This window comes from Leptonychotes weddellii, chromosome 13 (genome assembly GCF_054177405.1).
Source record: "Leptonychotes weddellii isolate Sample4059 chromosome 13, ASM5417740v2, whole genome shotgun sequence".
NCBI classification, from domain to species: domain Eukaryota; kingdom Metazoa; phylum Chordata; class Mammalia; order Carnivora; family Phocidae; genus Leptonychotes; species Leptonychotes weddellii.
The window spans coordinates 69,297,418-69,324,877 of NC_138381.1; the positions used below are offsets into that span (position 1 = coordinate 69,297,418).

The window sequence follows — 27,460 nt, forward strand, 5'->3', positions numbered from 1 at the left end:
GTTCACGGTGTTGTATGATCCCACCACTGGCCGTCCCTCGATCTTGCTTCAATCATCTCAAACTGAAGCTTGACCCATGAAGCAAACCCAGCCCCTACTAACCTCCATTCTGTTTCTGAAGTTAACTACTCTGGATACCACATTTAAGGGGAAACCATGAACAATATGTGTCCTTTTGGCTTCTGGTTTGTTTCATTTAGCAGAATGTTCAAGGTTATGAGTGTCAAGGGTCATCTGGGTGATAGCATGTATCAGAATGTCCTTCCCTTTATGGCTGAGCGCTATTCCACTGCATGGGTATACTACGTTTTGTTGATCCTTTCATCGGTCATGGACACTTGGGTTGTGTCCGTCTTTTAGGTATTGTGAGGAATGTTGCTGTGAACACGGGTATACAAGTATCTGTTTGAGTCCCTGCTTTCTGTCCTCATGGGTCTAAACCTAGGCCTGGAATTGCTGGATCGTGGGGGTAATTCTATGTTTAACCTTTTGAGAAATGACATGAAATTTTATAATACATTTCATGGAACCCATTATTTCCCAAAAGGGACCATTTCAATGTGTAATCAATATAAAAATTATTAACAAGCAATTTTGCTTTATTTTCCTGCAAAGTCTTCATTTTAATGTGGTATGCAGAGTGTGAGCTCAGTGTGGCGGGAGAAACCATCCATCTTGTGGACCCAAGTGCCCTGTACACAGTGGGTGTCTAATCCGATGTATAGACAGCTTCCTGCTGCCGGGAACAGAATTCCTGCTAACAGTAGCAATGATAGTAAAAGTGATGGCAGGCTGTTCACAAGGCACTTTATTCATAAATTCTCCAAACAACCTTGTAAAGTGCGTACTTTTATCATTCAGTTGTAGATGTACAAACGGCAGCTCAGAGAGATCAAGCAACATACTGCAGGTCACACAGCCAGTGAGTGGTGGAGCTGGGATTCAAACCCGGCTGGGTTCTGTTGTCCTGTGGCAAGGAGTTATCTCAGGAAGTGCTAAACCTAGATGTCTTGGAGAAGCCCCCTGGTGCCCAGGGAGGTGTCTGCCGTTGTTAACAGGGGTGAAGGATAATAAAAGTTTACCCAACACCCTTTTTCCTGGAGGCATCCACATTTCTCTCTGCCTCTGGGTCAAGACTGTGAGTATAAGTTGAAAAAATTTACCTCCTGCAGCACCAGGCTGCAAACCTTCACAAGCATTGTCCCTGGAGAGGGCAACTGGGAGGGAAAACAAGGCAGATGCTGGCCCTGCTCAGTCCCCGTGGCGAGGGAGAAGACAGAAGGATTGGGAAAAGCTGCTCCCCAACTCACTTGTCTGGAGATAAAAATAAGGTGCTTTGCAGCACGTAAGGTGATCTAATGCTGCTTTCAGCTTTCTTGAATTTGCCAACACAAGAGGTTAGAAAACTAATATCATGCCTGTCACTCAAAGGGAGGTGAGTTCTGGAATTAGAAGAATCTCAGAGGTCATCTTTTCAAACGTGGCTTCTCCCGGTGTGGACTCTTTCCTGCTATGTCCCTCAGAGCTGAGCCGAGCCAGATGGGCCTCCCCAGCTTCTACCTCCTTCTCCTTCCTCAGAGGCCCATGGGTGGGGCAGCCCATCCTTTTGCAGGGAGCTGGAGGGGGGCAGAGGCATGCTATTTCTCAGAGGATGCAGAGCCAAAGGGAGACAGGATCGAGATAAGGACATCTTCCCACCTGCTTTCTTGGGTCACCAGACCTTTATTTCTCAAGACTTTATCTGTGCAGGACAACCCCAGGCATGAATGGAATTTTGGCTAGGGCAAAGCATTTCCCACCTCATTTCTTGCCTGAGTTCAGGATGGGTGGTACAAATAATAGCATCAATTATGGCAGTTAGGATTTATGGGTGTTCAAGAATGGATTCATTCCCCAAATATGTATTGAAGGAACATATCATTTATGCACCATGAAAAAAATATCTGTATTTATTAAATTTATTCCCAGCTTCATTTATAACTGACAAATAACATTTCATAGGTTTAAAGTGTACCATGTGATGATTTGATATACACATATGTTGTAAAAAAATATCTGTATTTGTTTATCTCCAGGCACTGTGCTTGGTGCTGGGCAGTACAGTGGTAAGAAAGCCTGGGTCCCTGCCTTCTCAGACCTCGTATTTTAGTGGGAAATACAATGATAAATAAACAGATAAATCTAGTCAATCCTCATCATTCTTGAATTCCATATTTGCAGATTCTTCTACTTGCTAAAATGTATTTGTACCCCCCAGATCAATACTTGCACATGCAGACTGGTGAAAAATTTGAGTCATCTGATGCTTATGTCCTCAGCTGAGGTCCAGCAAGGTGAAATTCTGCCTTCTTGTTTCAGCTCTCATAGTATGAACAAGAGTCCTTTTGGTGTTCTTGAATTTAGTGCCATGTTTTTCACAGTTTCTGTGTTTTTTTGTTGGTGATTTCACTGTTTAAGACGACCCCTGAGCACAGGGCTGAGGTGCGGTCCGATGTTCCTGAGCACAAGAAGGCTACCATGTGCCTTATAGAGAAAAATACATTGTTACGGAAGTTTCGTTCTGGCTTCATATCACAAGTGGTAGTGCTGTTGGCCATGAGCTTGCTGTTAATGAATCAACTATATTAAACAAGATGCCTTTAAACAAAAACCCACATAAAACAAGATGACATATGGATCCATTGACAAAAATGTGACAGAGGCTTGTAGGAACCTAACCTTGTATTTCCATGAGGAACAAAGGTTCAGTATTTGCAGCATCTTTACAGAATGTAATGACCGTGAATAACAAGAATTGACTACATACCAAAATAATCCCACTGAATGGGGAGGGTGTGAGGACATGAAACGGGAGGAAGGGGAGGATGGCAAGGAGGAGGGTGGAGGTGGTGACCAATGATGATGAGCGCTCAGCATTGTGGGAAGTGGGGGCAGGGCCATGCTGGAGGCTGCGTGGATCCCAGGAATCCTGATGTTGGTCGGATGCACTCTGCAGTCTCCTCTGCCCGCCATCCACATTGGGCTGTTTAGAGCTACCTTGTGATGCTGATGGTCGGTGAGGTTCAGAACATGGTTCCAACGAGACTGCAGTTACTACCAAGAGCTTGGATGTTGAAGATGGTACCCTGAATATCGCCTTTCTCCTCGAGCCCCTAAATCTGGTGAATTGGGGCTTCAGCACTTACAGGGCTTGCTGCTGGCCACTCTCTCAAACTCCCTAACCACAAAATTCTCTGGGATGTGTTTTATTACAAAATTCCCCATGTAGATTCTAACTGTGATATTAACCAGGAAGGCTTGTTTTCAGTTGAAAATGCCCAACAGATGGTCACAGCTGCTCTCTTCATTCTGGAGGCAGGAAGCAGCCCAGTCACACTTTTAATTGTTCTTGACAATGAAAACACTGAATGTTGTCAAAGAGTATTTACACGGTAGAGGCAAAACACCATGGGGTTTGGCGTGGGATAGACCTGGAACTTTTTAGATGGGTGGGCATAGGGAAAGTCCCTGCCCGTCTCTGAGACTCAGTTTCTCCATCTGAAAGATGGGGCGGGTAATACGCTTCTGCTTAGGTGGCTGTGAGGATTAATTCAGATGTGCTGTAGGTCATGTGGCAGCCAAGAGAACATGCTCTGGGGTCAGACTACCAGAGTTTAGATCTTGGCCTTGGGCGAGTGTTTCAACTTTTCCAAGTCCTGATTTTCTCACCAACCCAACAGGATTGTTAAAGAGAATTAAATGCAGTAAAGCATGAGGATGAGAGGGAGTGTGGCCACAGTAAGCACTTGGTGAATGTTAGCTATGGCCATTATGAAAAACGCTTTGTTAAATGCTGATTGGGATGGCAATCATCATCATCAAAGAAAAATAAAAGTTGACTAGGATGTGTAGATATCACACTGCTGGTGGGAATGTGAGATGATGTAGCTGCTGTAGAAAAGTTCAGTGGTTTCTCAGAAGGTTAAACACAGAATTACCACAGGACCCAGGAATTCTACTCCTGGGTATATCCCCCAAAGAACTGAAAAGCAGTTGTTCAAATACTTGTAATGCAGATGTTCATAGCAGCACTGTTCATAATAGCCAAAAGCCAATAAAAGTCCATCAGCTGATGATCAGTTAAATGATAGGTGGTCTAGTCTTACAATGGAATATTATTCAGCCCCCAAAATGGAATAAGATTCTGATACACGCTACACCATGGATGAACCTTGAAAATATTATGCAAAGTGAAAGAAGCCAATCACACAAGGTCACGTATTGTATGACTCCATTTATGTGAAAGATCCAGAATAGGTAAATCCAGAGAGACAGAAGACAGATTAATGGTTGCCAGGGGCTGGGAGAAGGGGGGCGGGGAGAGGGAGTGGCTGCTTCATGGGCATGGGATTCTCTTTTGGGGTGATGACAAATTTTTGGAATTGATAGAGGCAACATTGTGAATGTACCAAATGCCACTGAATTCTGCACTTTAAAATGGTTAATGTGAAGTGCAGCCTGGTTTTCAGGGAAAAAGAACTTTGTTAGAACAGGAAAGCTCCCCTGAATTTCATGCCTGAAGGTTGACCTCACTGGATCTTTTGGTGGGTAATAAACTTGCAAATGCTGTAGAGAGCAGGGCCTGAGAGGCATTACTGGGTCAGAGCCCAAGCTCATAGCCCCATCCATTCTCCTAGATGACCTGCACAGACTGGGGTCAGTGCATTTGTTTGGTTCTGCTTGGGGACACCGGGGTTGGGGAGAACAGTGCCCAGCGGAACCCACAGCTCGGCCAGATGCCAAGCTCATTAATGAGGTCTTAGATTAAGATTCTTGCCAGTGTTGAATTGCTTTGGCAACTGTGTTTTTCATTTGTCCTTATTTGCTTCTTTTTGCAAGTACTACTAGAAACTTGAAATTCTTCCTGGGCTTCATCAGGTTTCACTCTTGCAGGAACTGTGCCTAAAATGAGTGTCCTATTTGACTTTGGAGGGTCAGGCCTAGAAGGTCTGTGTACAATGGTTCAGCCTTTTGAGGGCTTTCTGGATGTTTTTCTCATTTCTGGAGGGTGTCGTGGAAAGCCATAAAGGTGAGGGATGCAGACCTGGACTGGAAATCCCACTCTGCCACTTACTAGCTGTGTGATCTTGGGCAACTCAATCTCTCAGATCATCTTCCACTACCTCCGCTATGAAATGGAGATAAGAGCAGAATTTTCTTCCCCGGGTCTGATGAGGATAATGTGAAGTTATGCATATAAAATACTTAGAGCACTATCTGACACATAGTGCTCAATAAATAGTAACTGTCATTAGTGTGAATAATGATTGTTATTGTTACTTTTTTTTTTCTTTACCCATGACTCCAGTGAAACATTTTCAACCAACATCTAAAAGTTCTGTTTCTTGCCACAAACTTAGGAAGGTTAAAGGAAAACTTTTTGGTTGTTCCCCCAATGACTTCAATCTAATCTATTCAGCCAACATCTAAAAGCTGTATTTCTCTTAGGAAGTTGTAAGGATTCAACTAACAAGTGCTTTGAAATAGTCACGAAAATTACAAGCAGCGGTGATGCTGAAATTGCAGGCTTTCCCATCTGCCTCTGAAGGGCTGAAGCATCTAGGCTTTCTGATGCTGGCTCTGAAATCCAGGCAAGTTCGAAGTCACACGTTTGCCTGTTTATAAAATTTTAATGGGAAGGGACAAAGAAGTTCGACACTTGCCTAGACTTTCTGAAAGCATTTTCTCCCTCGAGAGTGGCTTTTATTTCTTTGTCCCTTATCGCAGAATGTTGAAAGAAAAAGCCTTACACCTTGAAATGTCTTTAATCAATCCTCAGACCTTTCGTTTCTTAAAACCTATTCCCTTCTCCCCACCCATTTCAAGACTTGAAATAAAATGATTTTCCAGAAACGGATGACAAGATAGCAAGAGCCACGATTAATAACCCCCAGAGCACCTTGGTACCACACCTTCCCTATTTAAAATGAAAAATTACCCTTTTCCCTCAGACTTTATTAAAAAGAGGATCAAAAGAGAGAGGGGGAAGAGTTGATATAATACAGCCCATCAGTGAAAGCACTTCTGAAGCCTCGGCAGAGAGAAGACGAATCCGTGTCAATTGAGCAGCTCGCAATTTGGTTAATGAAATGAGGCACTTGGCTTCTTCATTCCCAAACTTCTGATTTTGAAATGTGGGGGTGGAGAGGAAGAGTAATTGATGGAGAGGGGAATTTGCAGGGGTCAAGCTCACTCTCTTTTCATCTCTCAGACTTAAAACAACTTTATGGCAAGGATTCTTTGGGGGGGCACCTCGATGCTTCCTTGAACCTGGTGGGGGTAGGGGTGTGTGTGTGTGTGTGTGTGTGTGTGTTTGGAGGAACTTTTAGGCTTTGGCGGTGGTGGGGGTGGGCGGTGGGTCCCGGCTCAATGACAGGATGTCATGTGACAAAGAGGGAAGATGAAGGTATAGGTTTATTACCCACTATGGGACGTTAGCCACGTCCTGTCACTCATCCAGAGCTCATTTAGAAGATGGGTCAATAACACCTACCTGACAGGGCAGGTAAGATGAGCACTGAATCCCGTGAGTCTGGCAGGTGCCCTCCAAATATATCATGACTCCCCAGTCTGTAGTCAGTAAGTGTCCTTGGCTCCTGGCTGAGGGCTGTGTTCATTTCCTAGGGCTGCCCTAACAAAGGACCACAATGCAGGTGGTTTTAAACAGCAGAAATGTATTTTCTCATAGTTCTGGAGGCTCCATATTTCAAGCCAAGGTATGGGCAGGGCCAAGCTCCATCAGGAGGCTCTGGGGCAGAAGCTGTGCCAGGCCTCTCTCCTAGCTCCTGGGGCTTGCTGGTAATCTCTGGTGTTCCTTGGTTAGTATCTGCATCTCTTCGATCTCTGCCTCTGTCTTCACATGGTCTCTCCTTTGTGTCCTCATTTTCTTATAAGGACACCAATCATTGCATTTAGAACCACCCTCCCCCCATCTGGGGTTCCCTCATCTTAACTTGATTATATCCGCAAAGAACATTTTAGCAAATAAGGTCCCATTGACGGGTGCTGAGGGTTAGGACTTGGCATGTCTTTTTGGTGGATACAGTGTAATTGCAATAAGGACTCATTCATTGGCTTTTTTGCTTCATGGGTTTGCTTTCTATAGGGCAAGGTCGGGGATGTGGTCACTGAATGCAAGTGGATTTATATGCTTATCTCATTTAATCCTCCCCGCTATCGTGTGAAATCGATGGCTTTATTCCCATTTTACATGAACATTTATGCAACATTGGCCACGTGCCAGAGATACGCTAACTGCTCTCCTTGCATTGTCTTATTTAATCTTCAGACCGGTCCTAGGGGGAAGCTCTGCTGTGATTCCTGTTTTACAGGTGAAGCAGCTGAGTCACAGCAAGGCAAGGTCAGAGCCAATTAACTTCTAAGCACCATGTTGCAAAGTTCAGGGGTTTGGCGCATATAAAAACTCCTGCTTCCTTGCTCTGCGTTTGTTTAGAATTAGTTTTTGTTCTTTCAGTTCAGAAAGTGAGTCTTCCAAACACGGAGCTGTCTCTCTTCCTTCTGAGGGAGCCAGGCAGTGCGTGATGTGCTCATTACCTCCCCTCCCTGACCTGTAATCTAGGGCCATGGGATGGATGTCTGCTCTGGCGACTCAGGGATCCGATGGGAGAGGAGACAGAGGTGACTCTTGGATGGACTTGGGAGGTTTTCGAATCTCATGAACCATTTCCTCAGTCTAGAAAAATAACTTCTTCCTGAGGAGTGATCTCAGGACCCCCAGGGAGAGGAAGGAGCCGAGGGGGAGGTTCTGCTGCATCCCTTGGCATTTCCCGCTTGTTGTCCCACAGGAAACTTAGGCTCAGCCTGTGTGACCCTGAGTTCTCCATCTCCTTTGTGCTCCGTTTCCTTCTCCCGTGTCTCCTCTCACTGTGATCAGTGCCACGAGCCACTGTGTGACCCAGGCTGGAGATCAGGAGGTCAGCCTTGGCTTAGTGTCATGCTTAAAGATGGGGACTGCAACCCCAGCTGTCCTCCTAGCTGTGTGGTCTTGAACAAGTCATTTAATGTCTCTGTGCCTCAGTTTCCTCATCTATAAAATAGAGTGATGCTCCCCTACTACTAGGATTGTTGTGTAGCTATGTAATTTTTTACATGTAAATTACACATCAGTGTCAGGAACTAGTAAGTTCTCAGTAAATGCTAGCTGTTTTTTTCTCCTCTGCTTGTGCCCAATCCCCTTCTCTTCATCTTTGCTGCCACAACCCTGCCCCAGGTTCTCATCATCTCCCATCCACATGCCTTCAGTGGCCTCAGGCTTGCTGCTGCCTTTGACCTGTCCAATCCTTTCTCCATGCTCTGGCCAGCTACAGCTTTCCTCAATGCTCATCTGATCGTGTCCCTTCCTTACACACAGTGGGTCTTGTTGAGCAACAAGAATGGATGCCTATATATGAAAAGATGCTCATCGTCACTTATCACCAGGGAAATGAAAATCAAAACTATAATGAGCTATCATCTCACACCTGCCAGAATGGCTAAAATCAACAACCACAAGGAACAGCAGGTGTTGGCAAGGATGTGGAGAAAAAGGAACCCTCTTGCAGTGCTGGTGGGAATGCAAACTGGAGCAGCCACTCTGGAAAACAGTACGGAGGTTCCTCAAAAAGTTAAAAAGAGAACTACCCTAGGATCCAGCAATTGCACTACTGGGTATTTACCCAAAGAATACAAAAACACTAATTCAAAGAGATACATCCATCCCTATGTTTATAGCAGCATTATTTACAATAGCCAAGATATGGAAGCAGCCCAAGTGTCCATGGACTGATGAATGGGTAAAGAAGATGTGGCACATATGTATACAATGGAATATTACTCAGCCATAAGAAAGAATGAACTGACAATTACAACAACATGGTTGGAGCTAGAGAGTATAAATGCTAAGTGAAATAAATCAGTCAGAGAAAGACAAATACCATATGATTTCACTCGTGTGGAATTGAAGAAACAAACAAAAAAAATGAGCAAGGGAAACGAGAGAGAGAGAGAGAGAAACCAAGAAAGAGACTCTCAGCTCTAGAGAAAAACTGATAGTTACCAGAGGCGAGGTGGGTGAGGGAATGGGGGAAATAAGTATTGAGGGTGAAGGAGAGCACTTGTTGTGATGAGCACTGGGTGATGTATGGAAGTGTTGAATCACTGTATTGTGCACCTGAACCTAATATAACACTGTACTTTAACTATACTGGAATTGATAAAAGAATGGTTGCCCACAACAGCCCGTGCCCACTTTAATCACAAAGGAATAGGGCCAGCACACTGGGATTTGCTGGCAAATGGACCCCCTGGGCTATGTGATTTTTAAGCCACATAACGAGGGAAGCACCAGCCCCTGCCCTGTGTGATCAGGGCCTGAGATATAACAGTGATATGATGGACAGAACCTTGGCCTCCAGCCCCAAACCAATTCTCAGAATTTGCCTGCTGGGAGAGCCAGCCCTTTGCTTGGCATGAGCAGGAGTTTTGGGGCCCAAGTCTTGTGGATATGGTAGTATGGCCAGGCAGGAACTTGGCTGCAATCATTTATGGTTGGGGGAAGTGCCGGTCCCTCCCTTGACACGACCATAGGGCTAGGGTCCCAGCCTTGAGCTTACAGCTGCGTGATGAACTGCAGGAGACCACGTCCCTTTGGGAGGTTAGCCACAGGGGATCAGTCATGTTGACCCCTCCCTCTCAATATCCTCCTGCACTTAGGAGAGCAAGTTCCTGGATGGTCCTCCTTCGCCCTTCTTTCTGGCCTCGGCTTGAATTTCTTCCTCCCTCCAGATAGCTCCAGCCACACTGAGCTCCTTGTAATCCTCCATACTCATCTTGTTCGGTCGTCTCCTGGCCTTGACCCTGCTGCCCTGTCTCCACCCATCCTCCTCCACTCTTGACTACACTGCTTTCCTGGCAAGTTCTCCTTCAACTTCAAGGTCTGGGCGTCAGCACCACCTCCTCCATGATGCCTTTCCCTACCCTTCCCTTGGAAGCTGGGTTGCTTGTCTCTGCTCTCTCACACCTGCGCTTTCTCTGACGTCAGATTCCCTGTTCCACCTTGTGCATACTTATTTATTTCATCGAGGTGAAGCTCACAGAACAATGGCAATTTTAAAGGAACAGTTCCGTGGCATTTAGTGCATTCACAATATGGTGCAACAACTGCCTTAACCTCTGTTAAGTTCCCAAACATTTTTATCACCCCCAAAGGAAACCCTGTACCTGTGAAAGAGTTGCTCCGCATTCCTCCCTCCCACCCCCAGCCTCTGGCAGCCATGAATCTGCTTTCTGTCTCTAGAGAATTGCCTATCCTGGACACTTCATAAATGGGATCACACACAATGTGGCTTTTCATGTGTGGCTCCTTTCACTTAGCATAATATGTTTGAGGTGCATCCCAATTGTAGCACTCGTCAGCACTTCATTCTTTTTTATGGCAGAATAATATTCTGTTGTAGGGACATGCCACATTTGGTGTATCCATCTGTCAGATCAACAGACATTGGGGTTGTTTCTGCCTTTTGTTGCCTGGTGTGCCCAGTGCTGCTGGGAACATTCACATCCAGGCATTCAAGTGCCTGCTTTCACTTCCTTTGGGTCGATACCTGGGAGCGGAATTGTAATGAGTGCTCATTTCGTTGTTAGTCTTTGCGCCAGACTGGGAGCATCTTGAGGACGGGGGAAAGACACACACCCAACCCCAGGGGCGGGCACAGCGAGTGCCTCGGGAGCAAATTGGATGAATCCTGGGCATCCAGAATAGATGTCTTCGTCCCCCTCAGTCATCTGCTCATCGGTCTGCGTCATGTGGTGGTCCAGGCTCTGTGCCGACGGTGTGACTCATTTTATCCCATTAACACACTCCTCACTTACTTCGATATTTGCTCATGTCCATTGTCACCTCCTCACCTTGTCTGACTGCGGTAATCCCCCAGCATTTTTCCCCCAGTACCTGTGCCCACTTTTTTTTCCTCCATAGCACTTACTACCCCTGATATGTTATAGACAGTATATTTTATATGGTATCTAATAGATAATATATAGGTTACTTATTTGTTCATTCCCTTTTACTGTTTCCCCAATAAGAACATGTGCTCTGCAAGGATAGGGACCTTGGATTTTTTTTGTATTCATTGCTCTATCCCAGTGCCTCGAACAGTGCCTGGTATATAGAGGCATCCAAATATTTGTGAAATACTCAGATGGATGAATGAATGCATTTCATCCTCACTGTACCCCCAAGGGAACCATGATCATTCTCATTTTACAGACCCCAAGACTGAGGCTCAGAGAGGTCAAGTAACTTACCCAAGTCACAGACCTCTATCAATGGTAGAATCAGAATTGTAAGCCAGATCTCTCAGAGTCCCAATCCCATATATTTTTTCCGGTTCCCAAGGGGCTTACTCCCTCAAATGTGTCTTAGTTAGGTTCGTTTGACAATGAGTTTGTATTTCCTGAGCAAATACACCAATCCAAAGCTTGCCGGATGATGGAGAAGCTGATCTGGGCGTGATTCTGGCTTCCCCCAGCTCTCAGAGCCCTTCAGCGCCTGCAAGCATCAGCTTCTGGGAGGTGCACAGGCATCTGCTGCAGGTACACCTCTCAGCACGAGTGCACCTTCTTTAAAGGGGAGATAGCGCCGTATCACCACAGGGTTGAAAATCCCAATATGCATAGCTCACAGGTATGGAGTTCCTGCCCTGTGTCAGGTGCTGGGCTAAGTAACCACATCACTTCTTTTTTTTTTTTAAGATTTTATTTATTTGAGAGAGAGAGAGAATGAGAGACAGATAGCAAGAGAGGGAGGAGGGTCAGAGGGAGAAGCAGACCCCCCGGTGAGCAGGGAGCCCGATGCGGGACTCGATCCCGGGACTCCAGGACCATGACCTGAGCCGAAGGCAGTCGCTCAACCAACTGAGCCACCCAGGCGCCCTAACCACATCACTTCTGCTATCGCATTTATCCTCATACCGTTCCCCTGAGGCAGGTCCCATTGTCCCATCCCACAGGTGATAAAGCTGACTCAGAGAGGTCAGACGAGTGCCCAAGGCCACACAGCCAGTAAGTGGGTAGCCAGACACAGGGCCAAGTCATAAGACTCCAGAGCTGGTTCTTAGTTGCAGGGTTAATAACATATTTGTCTAAATTTTGAGATTTACACGCCACCATAGTGATGGTGACTTTGGTAGAATGTTCTGGCAAAGTCTGGGAGAAGGGAAAAAGGAGACCCATGTCAGAAATGAGCCCTCACTCCAGTTTCTATTCCCATTTGGCTCATCCATGATGGCCTGGGGTCCTCAGTAGAGTCCCAGGCCTCTGTCTCAGATGTCTCTGGGCCCCGGTTGTGGAGGGTGGCCCAGGCTCTGGGTTTGAATCCCAGCTGCCAGTCCCCCTCTCTGGTGTGATCTTGGGCACATCTTCATCTCTGAATCCACGTCCTTATCTATAAAGTAGAGATAAAAATGGCCCTTTGCACACAGAGTCACAAAAATTAGATAAGATGTAAAGCGATCCTAGTGTAACAAATGAAGAAAGCAGATGACAAGTCATTAAATAAGATCTTAATGGCATTTCTTTAAAAAAGATGCACAGAAAATCATCTGGCAGGCTCCACAGCCAAACATTAATAGGGATGGTGGTTAGGCTGTGGACCAACATTGCCTTTTTCCTTATCTGAGTTTTCTAATTTTTCTGTAATGAAGATATAATAACCAAATGAGTAGTTTTAATTAAAAATGGGGCAGTGAGTCAGTGTTCATGAAAGCACTTTGTAAACTGTCAGATGTTCTATAAATTAGCTCTTGTTATGGTCCTTATAGTAATTATTATGGTTATTGCTAGTTGGCCAGGAGCTGGAATTCGTTTCTGTCCCTCGTCACTTCCTTGGTCCGTAATTGGAGGGACCACTCAGTCGCCTTCCACCAGGCCCTGCGTTGTCATGCAGTGACCCCCACCAGCTTCTCTCCATCTTTGCTGCCACCACCCCTGTGGGGACCAGCGTCATCTCTTGCCTGGAGGCCTGCAAAACCCTTCATGGGCTCTCTGTGTCCACGCAGGATCTTTGAGAAGGGAACGTCATATCAAAATTCTTACTGGCGGGCGCCTGGGTGGCTCAGTCGGTTAAGCGACTGCCTTCAGCTCAGGTCATGATCCTGGAGTCCCTGGATCGAGTCCCGCATCGGGCTCCCTCCTCGGCAGGGAGTCTGCTTCGTCCTCTGACCCTATCCCCTCTCATGTGTTCTCTCTCTCTCATTCTCTCTCTCTCAAATAAATAAATAAAATCTTTAAAAAAAAAAAAAAATTCTTACTGGCTTCCCACTGACCTTGATGTAAAAGCCACACGGCAGTTTGGCCTGTGGTCCCGGTGGCCTGTCCCTCGCCTGTCCCTTCGGCCTCTCTTTGAGCCACTTATCCCATTGTCACCACGCCTTGGGCACACTGCCTTCGAAAAGGCACCCCGAAAAGGGACCTAGGAAAGTGACTACCCTAACTTAGATGGGTTTGGAGCCTGTCCACTTCGTATTATTTTGACGCTTATGCTTTTATATCTCTTAGCACGGAGTCTGTGCCACACTGCTATGTGCCCTTCCAGTATGGCAAAGGAGTGAAAAATACTCATGCACAATTGAGTTTTTAAACTTTTATTTTTTGGTTTAACTTATACCAGGGCTGAAAACCCCAAGTTGCATTCAGACAGTGGGGATTTTTTTTTTTAAGATTTTATTTAAGAGCTGCTCCCGGAGTAGGGAGCCCGATGCGATGCAGGGCTAATCCCAGGATCCTGGGATCCTGACCTGAGCAGAAGGCAGATGCTTAACCGACTGAATTGCCCAGGTGCCCCCAGTGGGGATTTTTTTTTAATACTTCCATTTTTTCCCTAATAAACTGTTGTAAGACTTAAAAAATAAAAAAGAGTCCCTTCCTACCTGTATGCTTTTGTCCTTGTCATCCTCCTCCCCTCACCCTACACCTGCCACGCTCTGTCCTTGGCTCTTGGTGATCCGATCCCCTTCTTGTCCTCGATGCCAGCTTAAATGTCACTTCTTTAGGAGGCTGAGCACTCTACCTAAAGTCAGCCCTGCCCCCAATGCTTTTATTTTTTATTTTTTTCAGTTGAAATTTTTATGGCGCTAATTGTAGATTGACATGCAGTTGTAAGAAATAACACCGAGCGATCTTGTTACCGTCTGTTCAGGCTGCTCTAACAAATATCACAGGCTAGGGGGCTTGAACAACAGACATTACTTCTCACAGTGCTGGAGGCTGGAAGTCCAAGATCAAGGTGCTCGCAGATTTGGTTCTTGTTGAGGGTCTTCCTGGTTTCTAGAGAGCCACCGTTGCGGTCTCACATGGCCTTTCTTTCCGGGGACCTCCTGTGTGTTCGTCTCTGTGTAAGGGCACCAATCCCATCATGAGGGCTCCACCTGCCCCACCTCATCTTCACCCAATCACCTCCCCAAGGCCCCACCTCCAAATACCATGCAGGTTTCCCCAGCTTTACAAGTACTCCTGTGTGTGTATGTGTGTGTATTTACTTCTATGCAATTTTATCACCTGGGTAGGTTCACGTATCCTTCACCCCGATGAAGACACTGGACAATTCCAACACAACAAGTGTCCCTTGTGTTTGTCCTTTCATGGCCACCTCCGTTCTGCCTGTGTTCTGCATCCCTAAACCCTGGCAACCGCCAGTCTGTCCTCCACTTCTAAAACGTGGTCATTTCAAAAATGGAATGTGAATGGAATCTTCCAATATGTAACCTGGGGTTGGCTTTGTCTGCTCAGCATAGTTGTCTGGAAAGTCACCAGGCTTTGTCTGCTCAGCATAGTTGCCTGGAAAGTCACCAGGCTTTGTCTGCTCAGCATAGTTGTCTGGAAAGTCACCAGGCTTTGTCTGCACAGCATAGTTGTCTGGAAAGTCACCAGGCTTTGTCTGCTCAGCATAGTTGTCTGGAAAGTCACCAGGCTTTGTCTGCACAGCATAGTTGTCTGGAAAGTCACCAGGCTTTGTCTGCGCAGCATAGTTGTCTGGAAAGTCAGCCAGTATGTGTGTGCTCTAGTTCATTCCTTTCCACGGCTGTGTAGTGTTCTGTGCTTGGCACGCCCCACAGCCTGGTAACCATTCACCATTGCCAATTCTCTTATGTCTATTCTGGTCCCCCCCTTTTCCACCCCCCCCAGCACTCAGGCACTCATCCTCCTCTGAAATCCTTTCGTGAGCATGTTTTCTTATCTATCGTGTCTCTCCTGCAGCAGAATGTTAAGTCTAGGGTATCGGAGAGCCTGGCCTGTGTGTGATCTGCTGGGCCTTTCTTGAGCATAGTGCCTGGCGCATTCAGAAACTGTTGGATGAAGGTGTGCCTGAGCCCACAGTGACAGCAGATCTGGGAGAAGTATGCAGTGGCTGAATAAGTGGTCAGGGAGTGACCGGGGGCAAACTTGACTTCTGCAGAATTCATGTATCTCATATAGCGGCTAGCAGTAAAATTGCTTTGTAAGGGAAAGGTTATCCTTGAAAATCCTTTAAATCACCTAGAAACTGCTGGAAGTAGGATCCTTGGAAGCTCAAAAGGTGAGAATTAACTCCTTTGCTTTTCTGGACATTTGAATTGTGGGCTCCACAACCACAGGGGAGTGGGGGGCCAGGCTGCTGAATGGGGATTATGGTGAGAGGGTCACCAAAGGGATTCATTCTCTTTTTGGAGGGGCCAAGGGGAGATGAATTTATGTAAATGACTATGCAGTGTAGTGTGCACATGGTGTAATGTGCATGTACAGTGCAGTGTGTATAAGACATAATGTGCACACGCTGTAAGGTGCCTAAGGTGTAATGTGCATACACAGCGCAGCGTGTATAGAATGTAATGTGAATATGCTGTAAGATATATTTGCTGTAATGTGCATACACTGTAAGGTGCTTTGTCGTGGCTTATCTGTTGTCTCTCTGCTCCTTTGTTCCAACTTAGGAGGCAACCTTTCCAAACAAGACTGGACCATCCAGTGGCCCACCACGGAGACAGGGAAGGAGAACAACCCTGTGTGCCCCCCGGAGCCCACCCCGTGGATCCGCACACACCTCTCCCAGAGCCCCAGGGTCCAGACCAAGTGTATCCAGCACTATTGTCACGCCAGCCCCTCGCCCGGGGCCCCCGTGTACACGCACGTGGACAGGCTCACCGTGGATGCCTACCCGGGTCTGTGCCCGCCACCACCACTGGAGTCAGGCCACCGTTCCCTGCCCCCGTCGCCCCGGCAGCGGCACGCCATCCGCACCCCGCCGCGCACCCCCAATATCGTCACCACCGTGACCCCACCTGGTACACCACCCATGAGGAAGAAGAACAAGCTGAAGCCCCCGGGGACCCCACCGCCGTCCTCCCGGAAGCTGATCCACTTGATTCCAGGTTTCACGGCCCTGCATCGAAGCAAGTCCCATGAATTCCAGCTGGGTCACCGTGTGGATGAGGCCCACACACCCAAGTAAGTGTGTTTGGTGGGTGCCCTGGGGCCGCTGAGCCCTGGGGGCGGTCAGGGGCTGCTTCGTGGCCCCAGGACCGCCCCGGGTTAGGGGAGCCTCGAATGCACTTGTGTTTTCTTTCTTCAGTTGAATGAGAGGTGGCTTTTCACGGAAGGCCAATGAGAAAATGAATAGCACTTTCCAGAATTGGAAATTTTATGAGATAGATTCTCTAAAGCAGGACTCAGTAAACTATCGCCTAGGGGCCAAATCTGCATTTCTTGCAACGCAGTCAGGTTCATTCCCATGTTCATTGTCTGTGGCCGCTTTCCTGCCCCACGGCTGAGTTGGGTCCAGCCTGCAAAACCGAAAATATTTGCCAGCAGGCCCTTGGGCAGGGAAAGCTTGCTCCTGCCAACTCTATCTTAGCGCTGCCTGTAGAAAGAGGCTGTGAGCTGCATACCTAACCTGACATTTTCTAGTATTGCATTAAAGACAGTGAAAAGAAACAAGTGATATTTTTCTAATATGTGTCATTTAACCCAATATGGCAAAATATTACCATTGCAACATAGAATCAGTATAAAATATTAACACTGAAATATTTTGCATTCTTTTTTCCTTATGAAGGCTTTGGAATCCAGCTCATCTCAATTCAGACTCCCTGCACTCTAAGTGTGCAATGGCCCATGGGGCCGTACTGGGCAGCATGTGGGGGAAACACGCTAGTGTTTATAATGAAAAGGCATGTCCGGGTCTGCTTGGGGTTGGGAGTGGGTCAGAGAGTGGGGAACTAGACTATCAGAGCAAAGGACTTCACACAGAAGCTTAGGGTGGGCCTGTAGGTGTCCAGGGGGAACATCATCAAAGTGGGGTGCAATGTGTGCCTGGCTCTGGTTTGGGGGGATCTTGCTGCCAGCAGAGGGTGACACAGCATCTGCAACTACATATTGGCCTGCAGGAGGGACGGGGAAGCTCTCTGCAGGGCCCCTTGGAGGCTGACGGTGGCCCAGGTCCCTTGTATTCTTTTGAGGCTCTCAGTGTATTGAAAATGGAAGAAATGCTAAACAGGCTTCCAAAAGTGGGTAGCATGTTTTAAATATTTACACTTGAGGGGCGCCTGGGTGGCTCAGTTGGTTAAGCGACTGCCTTCGGCTCAGGTCATGATCCTGGAGTCCCGGGATCGAGTCCCACATCGGGCTCCCTGCTCGGTGGGGGGTCTGCTTCCCCCTCTACCCTCTTCCCTCTCGTGCTCTCTGTCTCTCACTCTCTCTCTCAAATAAATAAATAAAATCTTTAAAAAAAAATATTTACACTTGAACAAAATTGCCATGAAGGCATAGAACATAAAATGATCATTTATAATCTCACTAGGAGACACCAATAAGGGGTCTGAGTTTGGCAGCTGTTGTGTGTCCGAGCCCTGGACCCCTGCTCTGGGATCCCGGCAGCTAGGATGTGGGGGAGCAGTGGGGAGAGTTCCATTGCATTTCTAGCACGTGAAGGCCCATGTGGGGGGCTGAGGCCAGCCAGAGACAGAGTGTCTGGCCCAGGCTCCTGTAGGAAACAAAGTGCAGAGGCCCTGGCTGAACCCGATCTTCACTTTGGCTTCCTGTGACATTGCAAAAGCTCTCAGGGATTTTCAGACCCTCACCCCCATAGTTGTACCCATTTACCTTTGACTCGGGCATTTATCCAGAGCTGGCTCTCTGTCCTGGGTAGGTATGCAGAAGGACTCAGGGGGCCTGCCCCAATCTCAGACCTACTCCCTTCCTCCTGTCTCAAGCAATAGAGAGCCCATGTGACTGTCGTCTGTTACTTTTGTGACACGGTCCCAGAAGCCACTGGGACTCACACCTGACCCCTCCTGTTGCTGTCAGTCACCCCCTCGGGGGGTTCAGGGTGACACCTCCCTGCAAGGGTCTTCACTGTTTGAGCCAGCGTCTCGTGAGCTCTCATCAGCCTATGCAGGTGGATCTAAGACATCGATTGTAAGTTGCATCCTGAGATAAACGTAAAAAATATGTCTGTCTTAGAACTGATGAAATGTGGTTTGTTTTCGGCTCTGGGCTAGTCAATGGGGGTATAGTGGGAAGCAAAGATATAGCCTTGGTCTCGTGAAGTCTGAGATGAATCAAATAACCACACATAAATATTATAAGACTGTGTCCAGTAATTACAAACAGTGTTAGAGGTTCTAAAGATGCAGGGCAGGGCACCATCAGAGCTTATGACCAGATGGGGCTGATCGAGTTTGAGCTGGCAGGGAGGTGAGTGGGGGAACTAGGGAGAGCCTGGTCCCGGAGAGTTCCCAGAAGTGATGTTTAGACTGAAGGCTAAGGAGGGGTTAAGAGGGTGAAGGGGTAGAAGTGGAGGGCATGGGGAGTATCCGGCCGAGAGGTGGAAGGGGGCACCATACATCTGAGGAATTGACAGAGGGTGACAGAAGCCCTCTATGGCTGAGGGACCAAGGCAAGTGATGCAGGAGGAGACTCAAGAATTAGGAGGCAGAACTCTTCCCAGCAGCTCCAAAGTGGAAACAGCCCAAGTGTCCATCGGTGGATGGAAGGATAAACACAATGTGCCCACTCTAGCCAGTGAGATATTATTCAGCCATCAACAGGAATGAAATTCTGACACATGCTTCAACGTGGATGAATCTCAAAAACAGTACGCCAAGTAGAAGAAGCCAATCACAAAAGGATCCACTTGTTATGTATGAATTCACTTATACGAGGTACCCAGATTTACAACAACAACAAAGAGTTAGGCAGGAAAGCTAGGGGTTGGCAAACTTTTCCCGTAGAGGGCCAGATAGTGAATATTTTAGGTTTGGCGGGCCATGTGGTCTGCACCTCTCCCAATGGAGCAGAAGCAGCTGTGGACAACAGGAAAATGAATGGACATGGCGATATTCCAATAAAACTTTATTTGTAAAAAAAAAAAAATAGGGGCCTGGCTGAGTTTGGTGCCCCAGGCTATAGTTTGCTCTGTCAGAAGCTGTGCTATAGAGAATGATTCTCCCTTATAAGGCCCTGGGAAGGTCTTCAAGGTGGAAGGCATGATCACATATGATGGTCACTCATGGTCTGAGGCTGTGGTTTCTCCCAATTGCGCATCTCCCTCACCCCTCCCTGTGCTGACCCCCAGGAGTTGTGGAACTTGAAAGAAGGCTCTATGGACACATGATCTTTGCTCTATAAGGAAGGGGTAAAGTGAGAGAGGCTGACCTTTAGGGGCTTTCTCTAGCTTTATCGACATAGAATATTATGTACATTTAACGTGTGCAAGATGATGATTTAACACACAGAGGTATTGCAAAATGATTACCACAATAAGGTTAGTTAACACCTCTATCACCTCACATGATTTTTTTTTTTTTGTGGTGAGCATATTTAAGATTTATTCTCTTAGCAACTTCCAAGTATATAATACAGTGTTGTTAACTATAGTCACTAGGCTGTGCACAGATCCCCAAAACTTACTCATCTTATAACTAGAAGTTTTCATCTTTTAGCCAACATCTCCCCATTTCCCTCAGCCCCCAACCCCAGGCAACCACATTTGATTCTCCGTTTCTGTTTGATGTTTTTAGATTCTACATATAAGTGAGGTCATGCAGTATTTGTCTTTCTCTGTCTGACCAATTTCACTCAGCATAATGCCCCTCAAGGTCCATCTATGTTGTTGCAAATGGCAAGATTTCCTTCCTTTTTATGGCTGAATAATATTCCATTGCATGTGTAAGTGTGTGTGTAACATTTTCTTTATCCATTCATCTGTCGACAGACACTTAGGTTGCTTCCATGTGTTGGCTACTATGAATAATGCTGCAGTGAACAAGGGGATGCAGATGTCTCTTCTAGATGGCAACTTCATCTCCTCTGTATCTATACCCAGAAGTAGAATGGCTGGATCATAGGGTAGTTCTATTTTAATTTTTTTGAGGAACCTCCATACTGTTTTCCATAGTTGTTGCACCCATTTACATTCCCACCAGTGGTGCATGAGGGTTCCCTTTTCTTCACATCCCTACCAGAACTTATCATCTCTTGTCTTTTTGATAATACCCATTCTGATGGGAGTGAGGTGATGTCTCATTGTGGTTTTGATTTGCATGTCCCTGATGATGAGTGATGTTGAGCAGCTTTTCATGGATCTGTTGGCCATTTGTATGTCTTCTTTGGAAAAAATGTCTATTCAGGTTCTCTGCCTATTTAAAAATCAGATGATGATGACTTTTTGCTATTGAGTTGTAAGAGTTTCTTATATAATTTGGATATTAGTGCCTTATCAGATTGGCAAATATTTTCTCCTGTTCCATAGATTGCTTTTTCTTTTCTTTTCTTTTTTGCTGTGCAGAAGCTTTTTAGTTTGGTATCATTCCATCTGTTGATTTTTGCTTCTGTTGCTTGTACTTTTGGTATCATATCCAAAGAAGTCACCAAGGAGCTTTTCCCCTATGGTTTCTTCTCAGAGTTATGCTTTCAGGAGTTAAGTTTAAATCTTTAATTCATTTTGAGTTAATTTTTGTGAATGGTATAAGGTAGGGATCCAGTTCTATTCTTTTGCTTGTGAATATTCAGTTTTCCAGTGCCATTTATTGAAGACATTATCCTTCCTCTTTGAGTGTTCTTGGTTCCCTTGTCAAATATTAGTTGACCATATATTCTTGGGTTTATTTCTGGGCCTTTGATTCTGTTCCATCGGCCTATGTGTCTATTTTTATGCCAGTATCACACTTTAAATGTGAGCCTTTCCCCAGACCCCTGAGGGATTTACTTTGTCTGGATAAGGTTGAATCACCTACTTTTTCAAGGCCTTCCAAATTGACTCGTCTACCATCAGCTGTTTTAGAAATTGTCTGTCAGGATTTAGGCCAAGTTCAGCTTTGTCCATCAGGGTTCTTCTGTCCAATTTAGCAAGTTCACCACTTCCTTGAAGAAGGTACTTCTCCTGGCTCACTTCACAGGATGCTGAGATTCATGGCATGGACGCAGCAGAGTGTTCAGGTTCATGGTGTAGAGATGCAGTGTGACCACTTGGCCTTGGACTCAGTCATTAGATCCACAGGGATTTTAAGGTACCTGGCCTTTGGGAATTAAAAAAAAGTCCACGACAGAGACAATGGCACTTTGGACTGTATGGGCAGGGGGAGCAGGGGAAGAGATTCAATCAAATTAGGGAAGGGTTTTCAGAGACACATTAGTTCAGTTGAGTTCCAGTAAGTAGACCGAGAAGAGCCAATATTTGCCTTGGTCTGAGCTAGTCCCAGTTCTGCAAGGGAGTAGCCTTGTGACCTTGGGTTTAATCCGAGTCTTAGTTTTCTCATCTGTGAACCAGAGGGGTTGGAATACGTGTGTGCTATTGAATCCATGGTCATGACCCATTTGTGGATGGCAGCACCATTTTAATGAGCTGCAACCAGCATTAAGGAAATGAAATAGAATAGCCTAGGCTAGATGTTGGGATGTGTTGCATGTAGTGAGGCTAACTATTAGAGTTGTTTTATGAAACACACACACACATATTTGTGTGTGTGTGTGTGTTATTCTTACTCTGGGGGCCCTTTCTCCTCTGGACGGCTTTGATGTTAGAATAAACCCCATCAGGGATTAGGTGAGAAGGTTTGAGAAGCCAGCCCTTTATCCTGAATTACTCACCTCATTCTGGTTTCATATCTGATTTCTTCTCTCCTTCAACCCTGTACCCTTGCTGGGCATGGTTCTTTGTTACCAACTTGGCTGTCCTAAGTCTACCTTTATTTCCCTTTAATGGATAAAGCAGAGTTTCAGAAGTCACAGGACTTTCTGAACAGATCTGAGTCTTTCAAGACCATTGATTCTTATGAGTTTTCAAGCCCCAAGACCCTGGTAGGTTTCAGGTTGGAGGAAGGCTAGGTTTTCGACCCTTTACCCTCGGCATACCTATGGTGGTGTGTATCAGATGGTCTATTTGGGTTCCAAGCCTGTTCCTAATAGTATACCATGGGCATTTCTAGAAGAAAGCATGGCAAGAAAAGAAAATATTAGCCATAGCATATCTCTCACCTCCATTGGGAGCCGTGGTATCCTGGAAAATATGAGAACTACTATGACTAGTATTCATTCTCAAAGTCCTATTTACTTTCTTCTTTTCCTTTCCTTTTTTTTTTTTTTTGCATTTAAGTGTGTGGTTTTACTTACATGGCATTATTAAAATGCACACATATACACACATACATACACGTGGGGGGAAAGCCTCCCCCCCCTACCCCGGGTAAAAGTAATATGTGATTATTGTGGAACTTGAGACAACACAGGAAATTGATGAAGAAAGGGGAAAGTATATGCTGGTCCTTTGTTTTCTATGTATGTATGTGTATGTGTGTGTATAGAATGTATATACACATAACAAACACACAGAGTGTTTTCTCAACAGAGCTGAAATCATCCCCAGGGGACCAAAAATCAGTTCTTGGTGGAGGAAGACAAAAAACCAAAAAACTAAAAACAGAAAAACCCCACCTGATATTACAATAGTTTGTGGCCCTCCAAAGAGCCACTTACATAAACAGATATATGGTGTATTTGTGGTATCAAAATTTCATTAAGGGTGACAATTAGAACAAAAATCCAGAACGTTTCCTTAAAGGATCATACTGAAAAAAAGGTTGAAAAACACTGACATGGCTCTATGGATACAATCCTGTAGATACAGTTATAGACTTAGACGTTGGGGGTTATCAAGAGTCTCCGCAGTGTTCTTATCAGTCTTTCTCCCTCTGGCTCTGTGGCCACACTTACATGGATCAGTTGGCATCGATTCCTTACTTTCAGCCATTTGGAAAATTAAGTCCATGCAATCTCAGGGATTCTGGTCACCTTACCTTCAGTCCAGGGATCCCATGGTCATGGTATTGGAAAAAGGAAAAACCTAACAATTCTTAGGTGCATTAGGAGTGGTACGTCTTCACATTCATCCATCTGTCTGCTCTCCTGTGACACAAATCACCTGCTTTCTCTTGTCAGAGCATCCAAAAGGGTAAGCTGGATTTCTGAAAACGGATCCCATTTTATTTATTTACTTGTTTATTTATTTATTTGTTTATTTTTTAAAGATTTTATTTATTTATTTGACAGAGAGAGAGAGACAGTGAGAGAGGGAACACAAGCAGGGAGAGTGGGAGAGGGAGAAGCAGGCTTCCCGCTCAGCAGGGAGCCCAATGCGGGGCTCGATCCCAGGACCCTGGGATCATGACCTGAGCCAAAGGTAGCCGCTTAACGACTGAGCCACCCAGGTGCCCCATGGATCCCATTTTAAATGCATGGGAGAAGCTCAGTATTCAAGAGGAATTTCATTGTGAACCCTCTCCCTTTTTTGCAAATCTTTTTTAAAGGTGATTTTCAATTACAATTTTGTTTTCATAAGAGAAGTCATTTCCAGACACATCTTTATTTTGAAAATACAAGCAATATAAAGTGTAAGCCATACAAGGTCAAAGTCTCCCTTCCCCTTGCCATAGAGAGAGGCTAGAACTGCAGGAATCCTTTGCTGGGCATCCTTGCATAGGGCATATATAATATATTTAGTTTACTTTCTTCATAATCAGAACCACACTCTATACATTTACTAATGTGACGTGACTTTGTCAGTCCTGCATAAACATGAATATTCCATTTACAATGTTCTCACACTCTATTGCTTTTAGAAATTCTTCTATTTTCCCGAAGCACACCTGGAAGGTGCCTTTGTGCACGCCTCTGCTCTCAGACCTCTGTGTTGTTTAGGTATGACACATTGCAGCCCTGCTCTTCTGGGGGAGTGTGTGAAAACCCTCAGGTGGCCAGCGAGCAAGGCAACCAGGCTGAAGGAGACCCACACTCATCCTCATTCTGGTTCCAGCGAATTCAGAATCTGTCCATGGCCTGGGCTGTATCATTTGTAGCTAGTATGAACAGGCTTTGCTCAACAGCTTAATTATGCGCTTAAGATTTCAGGAGGGATCTTTTTGTTTGTCTTAGAAAACTGATTACAAGTACTCATACTCACTGACACATACCTATAGATCATTGTGCTGATTATTACAACAGACTCTAATGGATTTGTAAGGGCACGAGTGGAGTGATTAGTTTGTATATAATAGTATATTCATTAAAAAGGAAGGCTTCTGCCATGCTCACCTTTTAGGTCTAATTAAGCATTCAGACACACAAGATTACTATAGGTCACACTTGGCATTAGATTGACCTTGGAGAATGTGGGATAGCCTCAGGTATCTTTTCTGTGGGTCCTCAGGGGCTACTCTTCCTTTCCCCCACCTCCAAGTGGCATTTCAAGAGCAAGGTGATGAGACCCATGTTAAGGAGGTATGGGAGCGACTGCCTTAGGGGCAGTCACTCTTGTAACAGCTCCATCCATGTAGCTCCCAGGCGCCCTATAATATGTATATTATATATAATATAATTTATAAATATTTCCAGTAAAATCTATGCTTATCAATTTTTTAAAGTATTGTTACTACTTTGCATAAGAAAGTTTTATCCACAGCCCCATCTTCCTGGCCAGCTATTGACCTAGTGCCCCCTCTCCCAGATTCCAGGCCCACTTTCCTAGGTCTAGAGCAAGAATGGGCTCCTACCCTCATTGAGACCTCATCCTTCCCCTCAAGCTGCTGAATCTGTCAGTCCTATGATGTGTCCAAAGAGACCCATTTAAAATAAGTCTGGCTTTCTAGGGGTGCCTGGGTGGCTCAGTTGTTAAGCGTCTGCCTTCGGCTCAGGTCATGATCCCAGGGTCCTGGGATCGAGCCCTGCATCGGGCTCTCTGCTCAGCGGGAGGCCTGCTTCTCCCTCTCCCACTCCCCCTGCTTGTGTTCCCTCTCTCGCTGTGTCTCTCTCTCAAATAAAGAAATAAAATCTTTAAAAAAAAAAAAATAAGTCTGGCTTTCTAAATAGCATCAAAACCATCTCCTTGTATTTGCCCCAGAGGCTTATAAAAACACCAGTGAGACATCGTTCATCACTACATTCCTACTGACATAACAGCTCTGAAGTTCCAGCATGAAAAATTAGCTCAGCAGTGTGCTTATTTTGTCAGAAACTGTTGTGGTCAGGTGTGCTGTAAGCTGGGTAGCACAGCATTTTGCCAGAAGTACCTTGTTATTTACAAGGAATAACTGAAGATATTATTCCGGTGAGATTTGATCTGATTATATGTGGAGAAGTTTTTCTTATCTGGCACCTGCCTTTGTCTCCTGTTCTATACACTTTCTTGGGGGGTCCCCAGAGGGACCGAGCCCCATGGGGTCAGCCCCATGATGGCACACCTCTCCACTTCATCATACTTCCTGGGATCACCTCCCAAATATACTGCTTGCACCCCCAAAATTTCTCTTAGGGTCTGATTTTGGGGGAACCCAAACTAAAACAGGTAATCATTAATATGGTTGCGTTAAGCTCAATACACAATACATTTCCACTAAATGAAAGGTTTATTGATTGAATGATAACTCTAATAATATGCATGATAGCCATCACTTATTGAACACTTACTGTATGCTGGTACTTTGCATGGTTTATTTTATTTAATCCCATTTTGCAAGCGAGGAAATAGGCTTTAAGAGGGAACATGCTTTGTCCAAGCTCATTCAGACTAAGCACCAGAGTTGCAGCTCATTCTCACCCAAAATCCGTGGGGACACTGGAGGATGGGACGGGTAAGGGCATGGACTCTGGAGCCAGATGGCCTGGGTTTGCATCCTGACTTCACTTCCTAGTTGTGTAACTTTATTCAGGTTTCAATTGTCCCAACGCAAAAGAAAAATGCAGATCATGTGGTGAATCACGTTATCATGACCCCTTAGTTTCCTTTGATGAGGAAGTGCCCCTGGCACATGCTCTATTTTATAGACCATCTCTCAATTTGGGTTTGTCTGATGTTTCTTTATGACTAGAATCAGGTTATACAATTTTAGCAGAGAAGTGATCAGAGCAGGAAATACATGTTGATTTGGCCAATTACTGGTATTGCTAATTAGGATCATTTGGTGGAGATGGTTTCTGCCCATTTCTGTACTGTATAGTTAACTATTTTACCCATTGAGGTTAGTATGTATCTAATGGGGAGATACTTGGAAACCATGTAAATATTTTGTTACTCCTCAAAATTCTGCCACTGATTTTAACATCCACTGATGATTCTTGCCTGAATCAAGTATTATTGTGATGGTTTCCAAATGGTCATTTCTAATTCCATCATTTCTTCCATATTTGCTAGTTGGCTTTCTACTGAAAGGAAAAAACTTCCCCTTCTTCTTTCTTTGTTTATATCCATGTGGCCTCATGGATTCCTACTTAATTCAGTAGGTTATAGTCCCTTACTGTCTCTGTTTATTCTGATGCTCAGTTGCCTTCCATGTGGCCAGCAGAAGCCCCTTCAAGCTGGTTCCTGCATCCTTTAGACATGTTCTTGTCTTTCTTTGAGCATTGCCTTATTTTCTGGCACAAGAAGATGTGGAATCTCTATCTGAAGGCAGGTGTTCTCTCTTTTTTCATGTATAAGATACTATTTGTAAAGAGCTTAGCATTGTGCAAAGTAAGCGCTGGCTCTTATTAATATCACTGCTATTATGATGATGTGCTAGCCCTTGACAGACCCTCAGACCTCCTGATCTTTTTCTAGAAGCAGTGGGCAGGCAGGCTCTGCCAGAAAACAGCTGGTTATCACAAAGGCATGCAGTATCTCTTCTTTTCTGGGTCTCAGACCCTTACCTCACTGTAATAGTCCTCAGGGGTTGTCCCCTGAGGGGTGTAATTTTCTGAGAAATTATAAAGTATATAGAAAAATGCAATGACTAATAGAATGGACATTTAGGTCCCGCTACTCAGAATGAATGCATGTGAACGTTTTTTCCTATTTGCTTTGCTGTTTTTTCCCCAACAACAACAGCAACAACTAACAGGTGAGGTTGAAGATCCCCCTGAA

The 27,460-nt window shown here is 45.4% G+C and overlaps 1 protein-coding gene across 1 annotated transcript in view; it reads left to right on the forward strand.

The window, feature by feature from the left end:
* Positions 1–27,460, forward strand: part of KSR2 (kinase suppressor of ras 2) — a 364,696-nt gene that overhangs the window by 145,258 nt on the left and 191,978 nt on the right. The window contains exon 4 of the mRNA XM_081802115.1: positions 16,005–16,518. Coding sequence (XP_081658241.1) covers positions 16,005–16,518 — 514 coding nt within the window. The remainder of the gene's footprint in view (positions 1–16,004; positions 16,519–27,460) is intronic.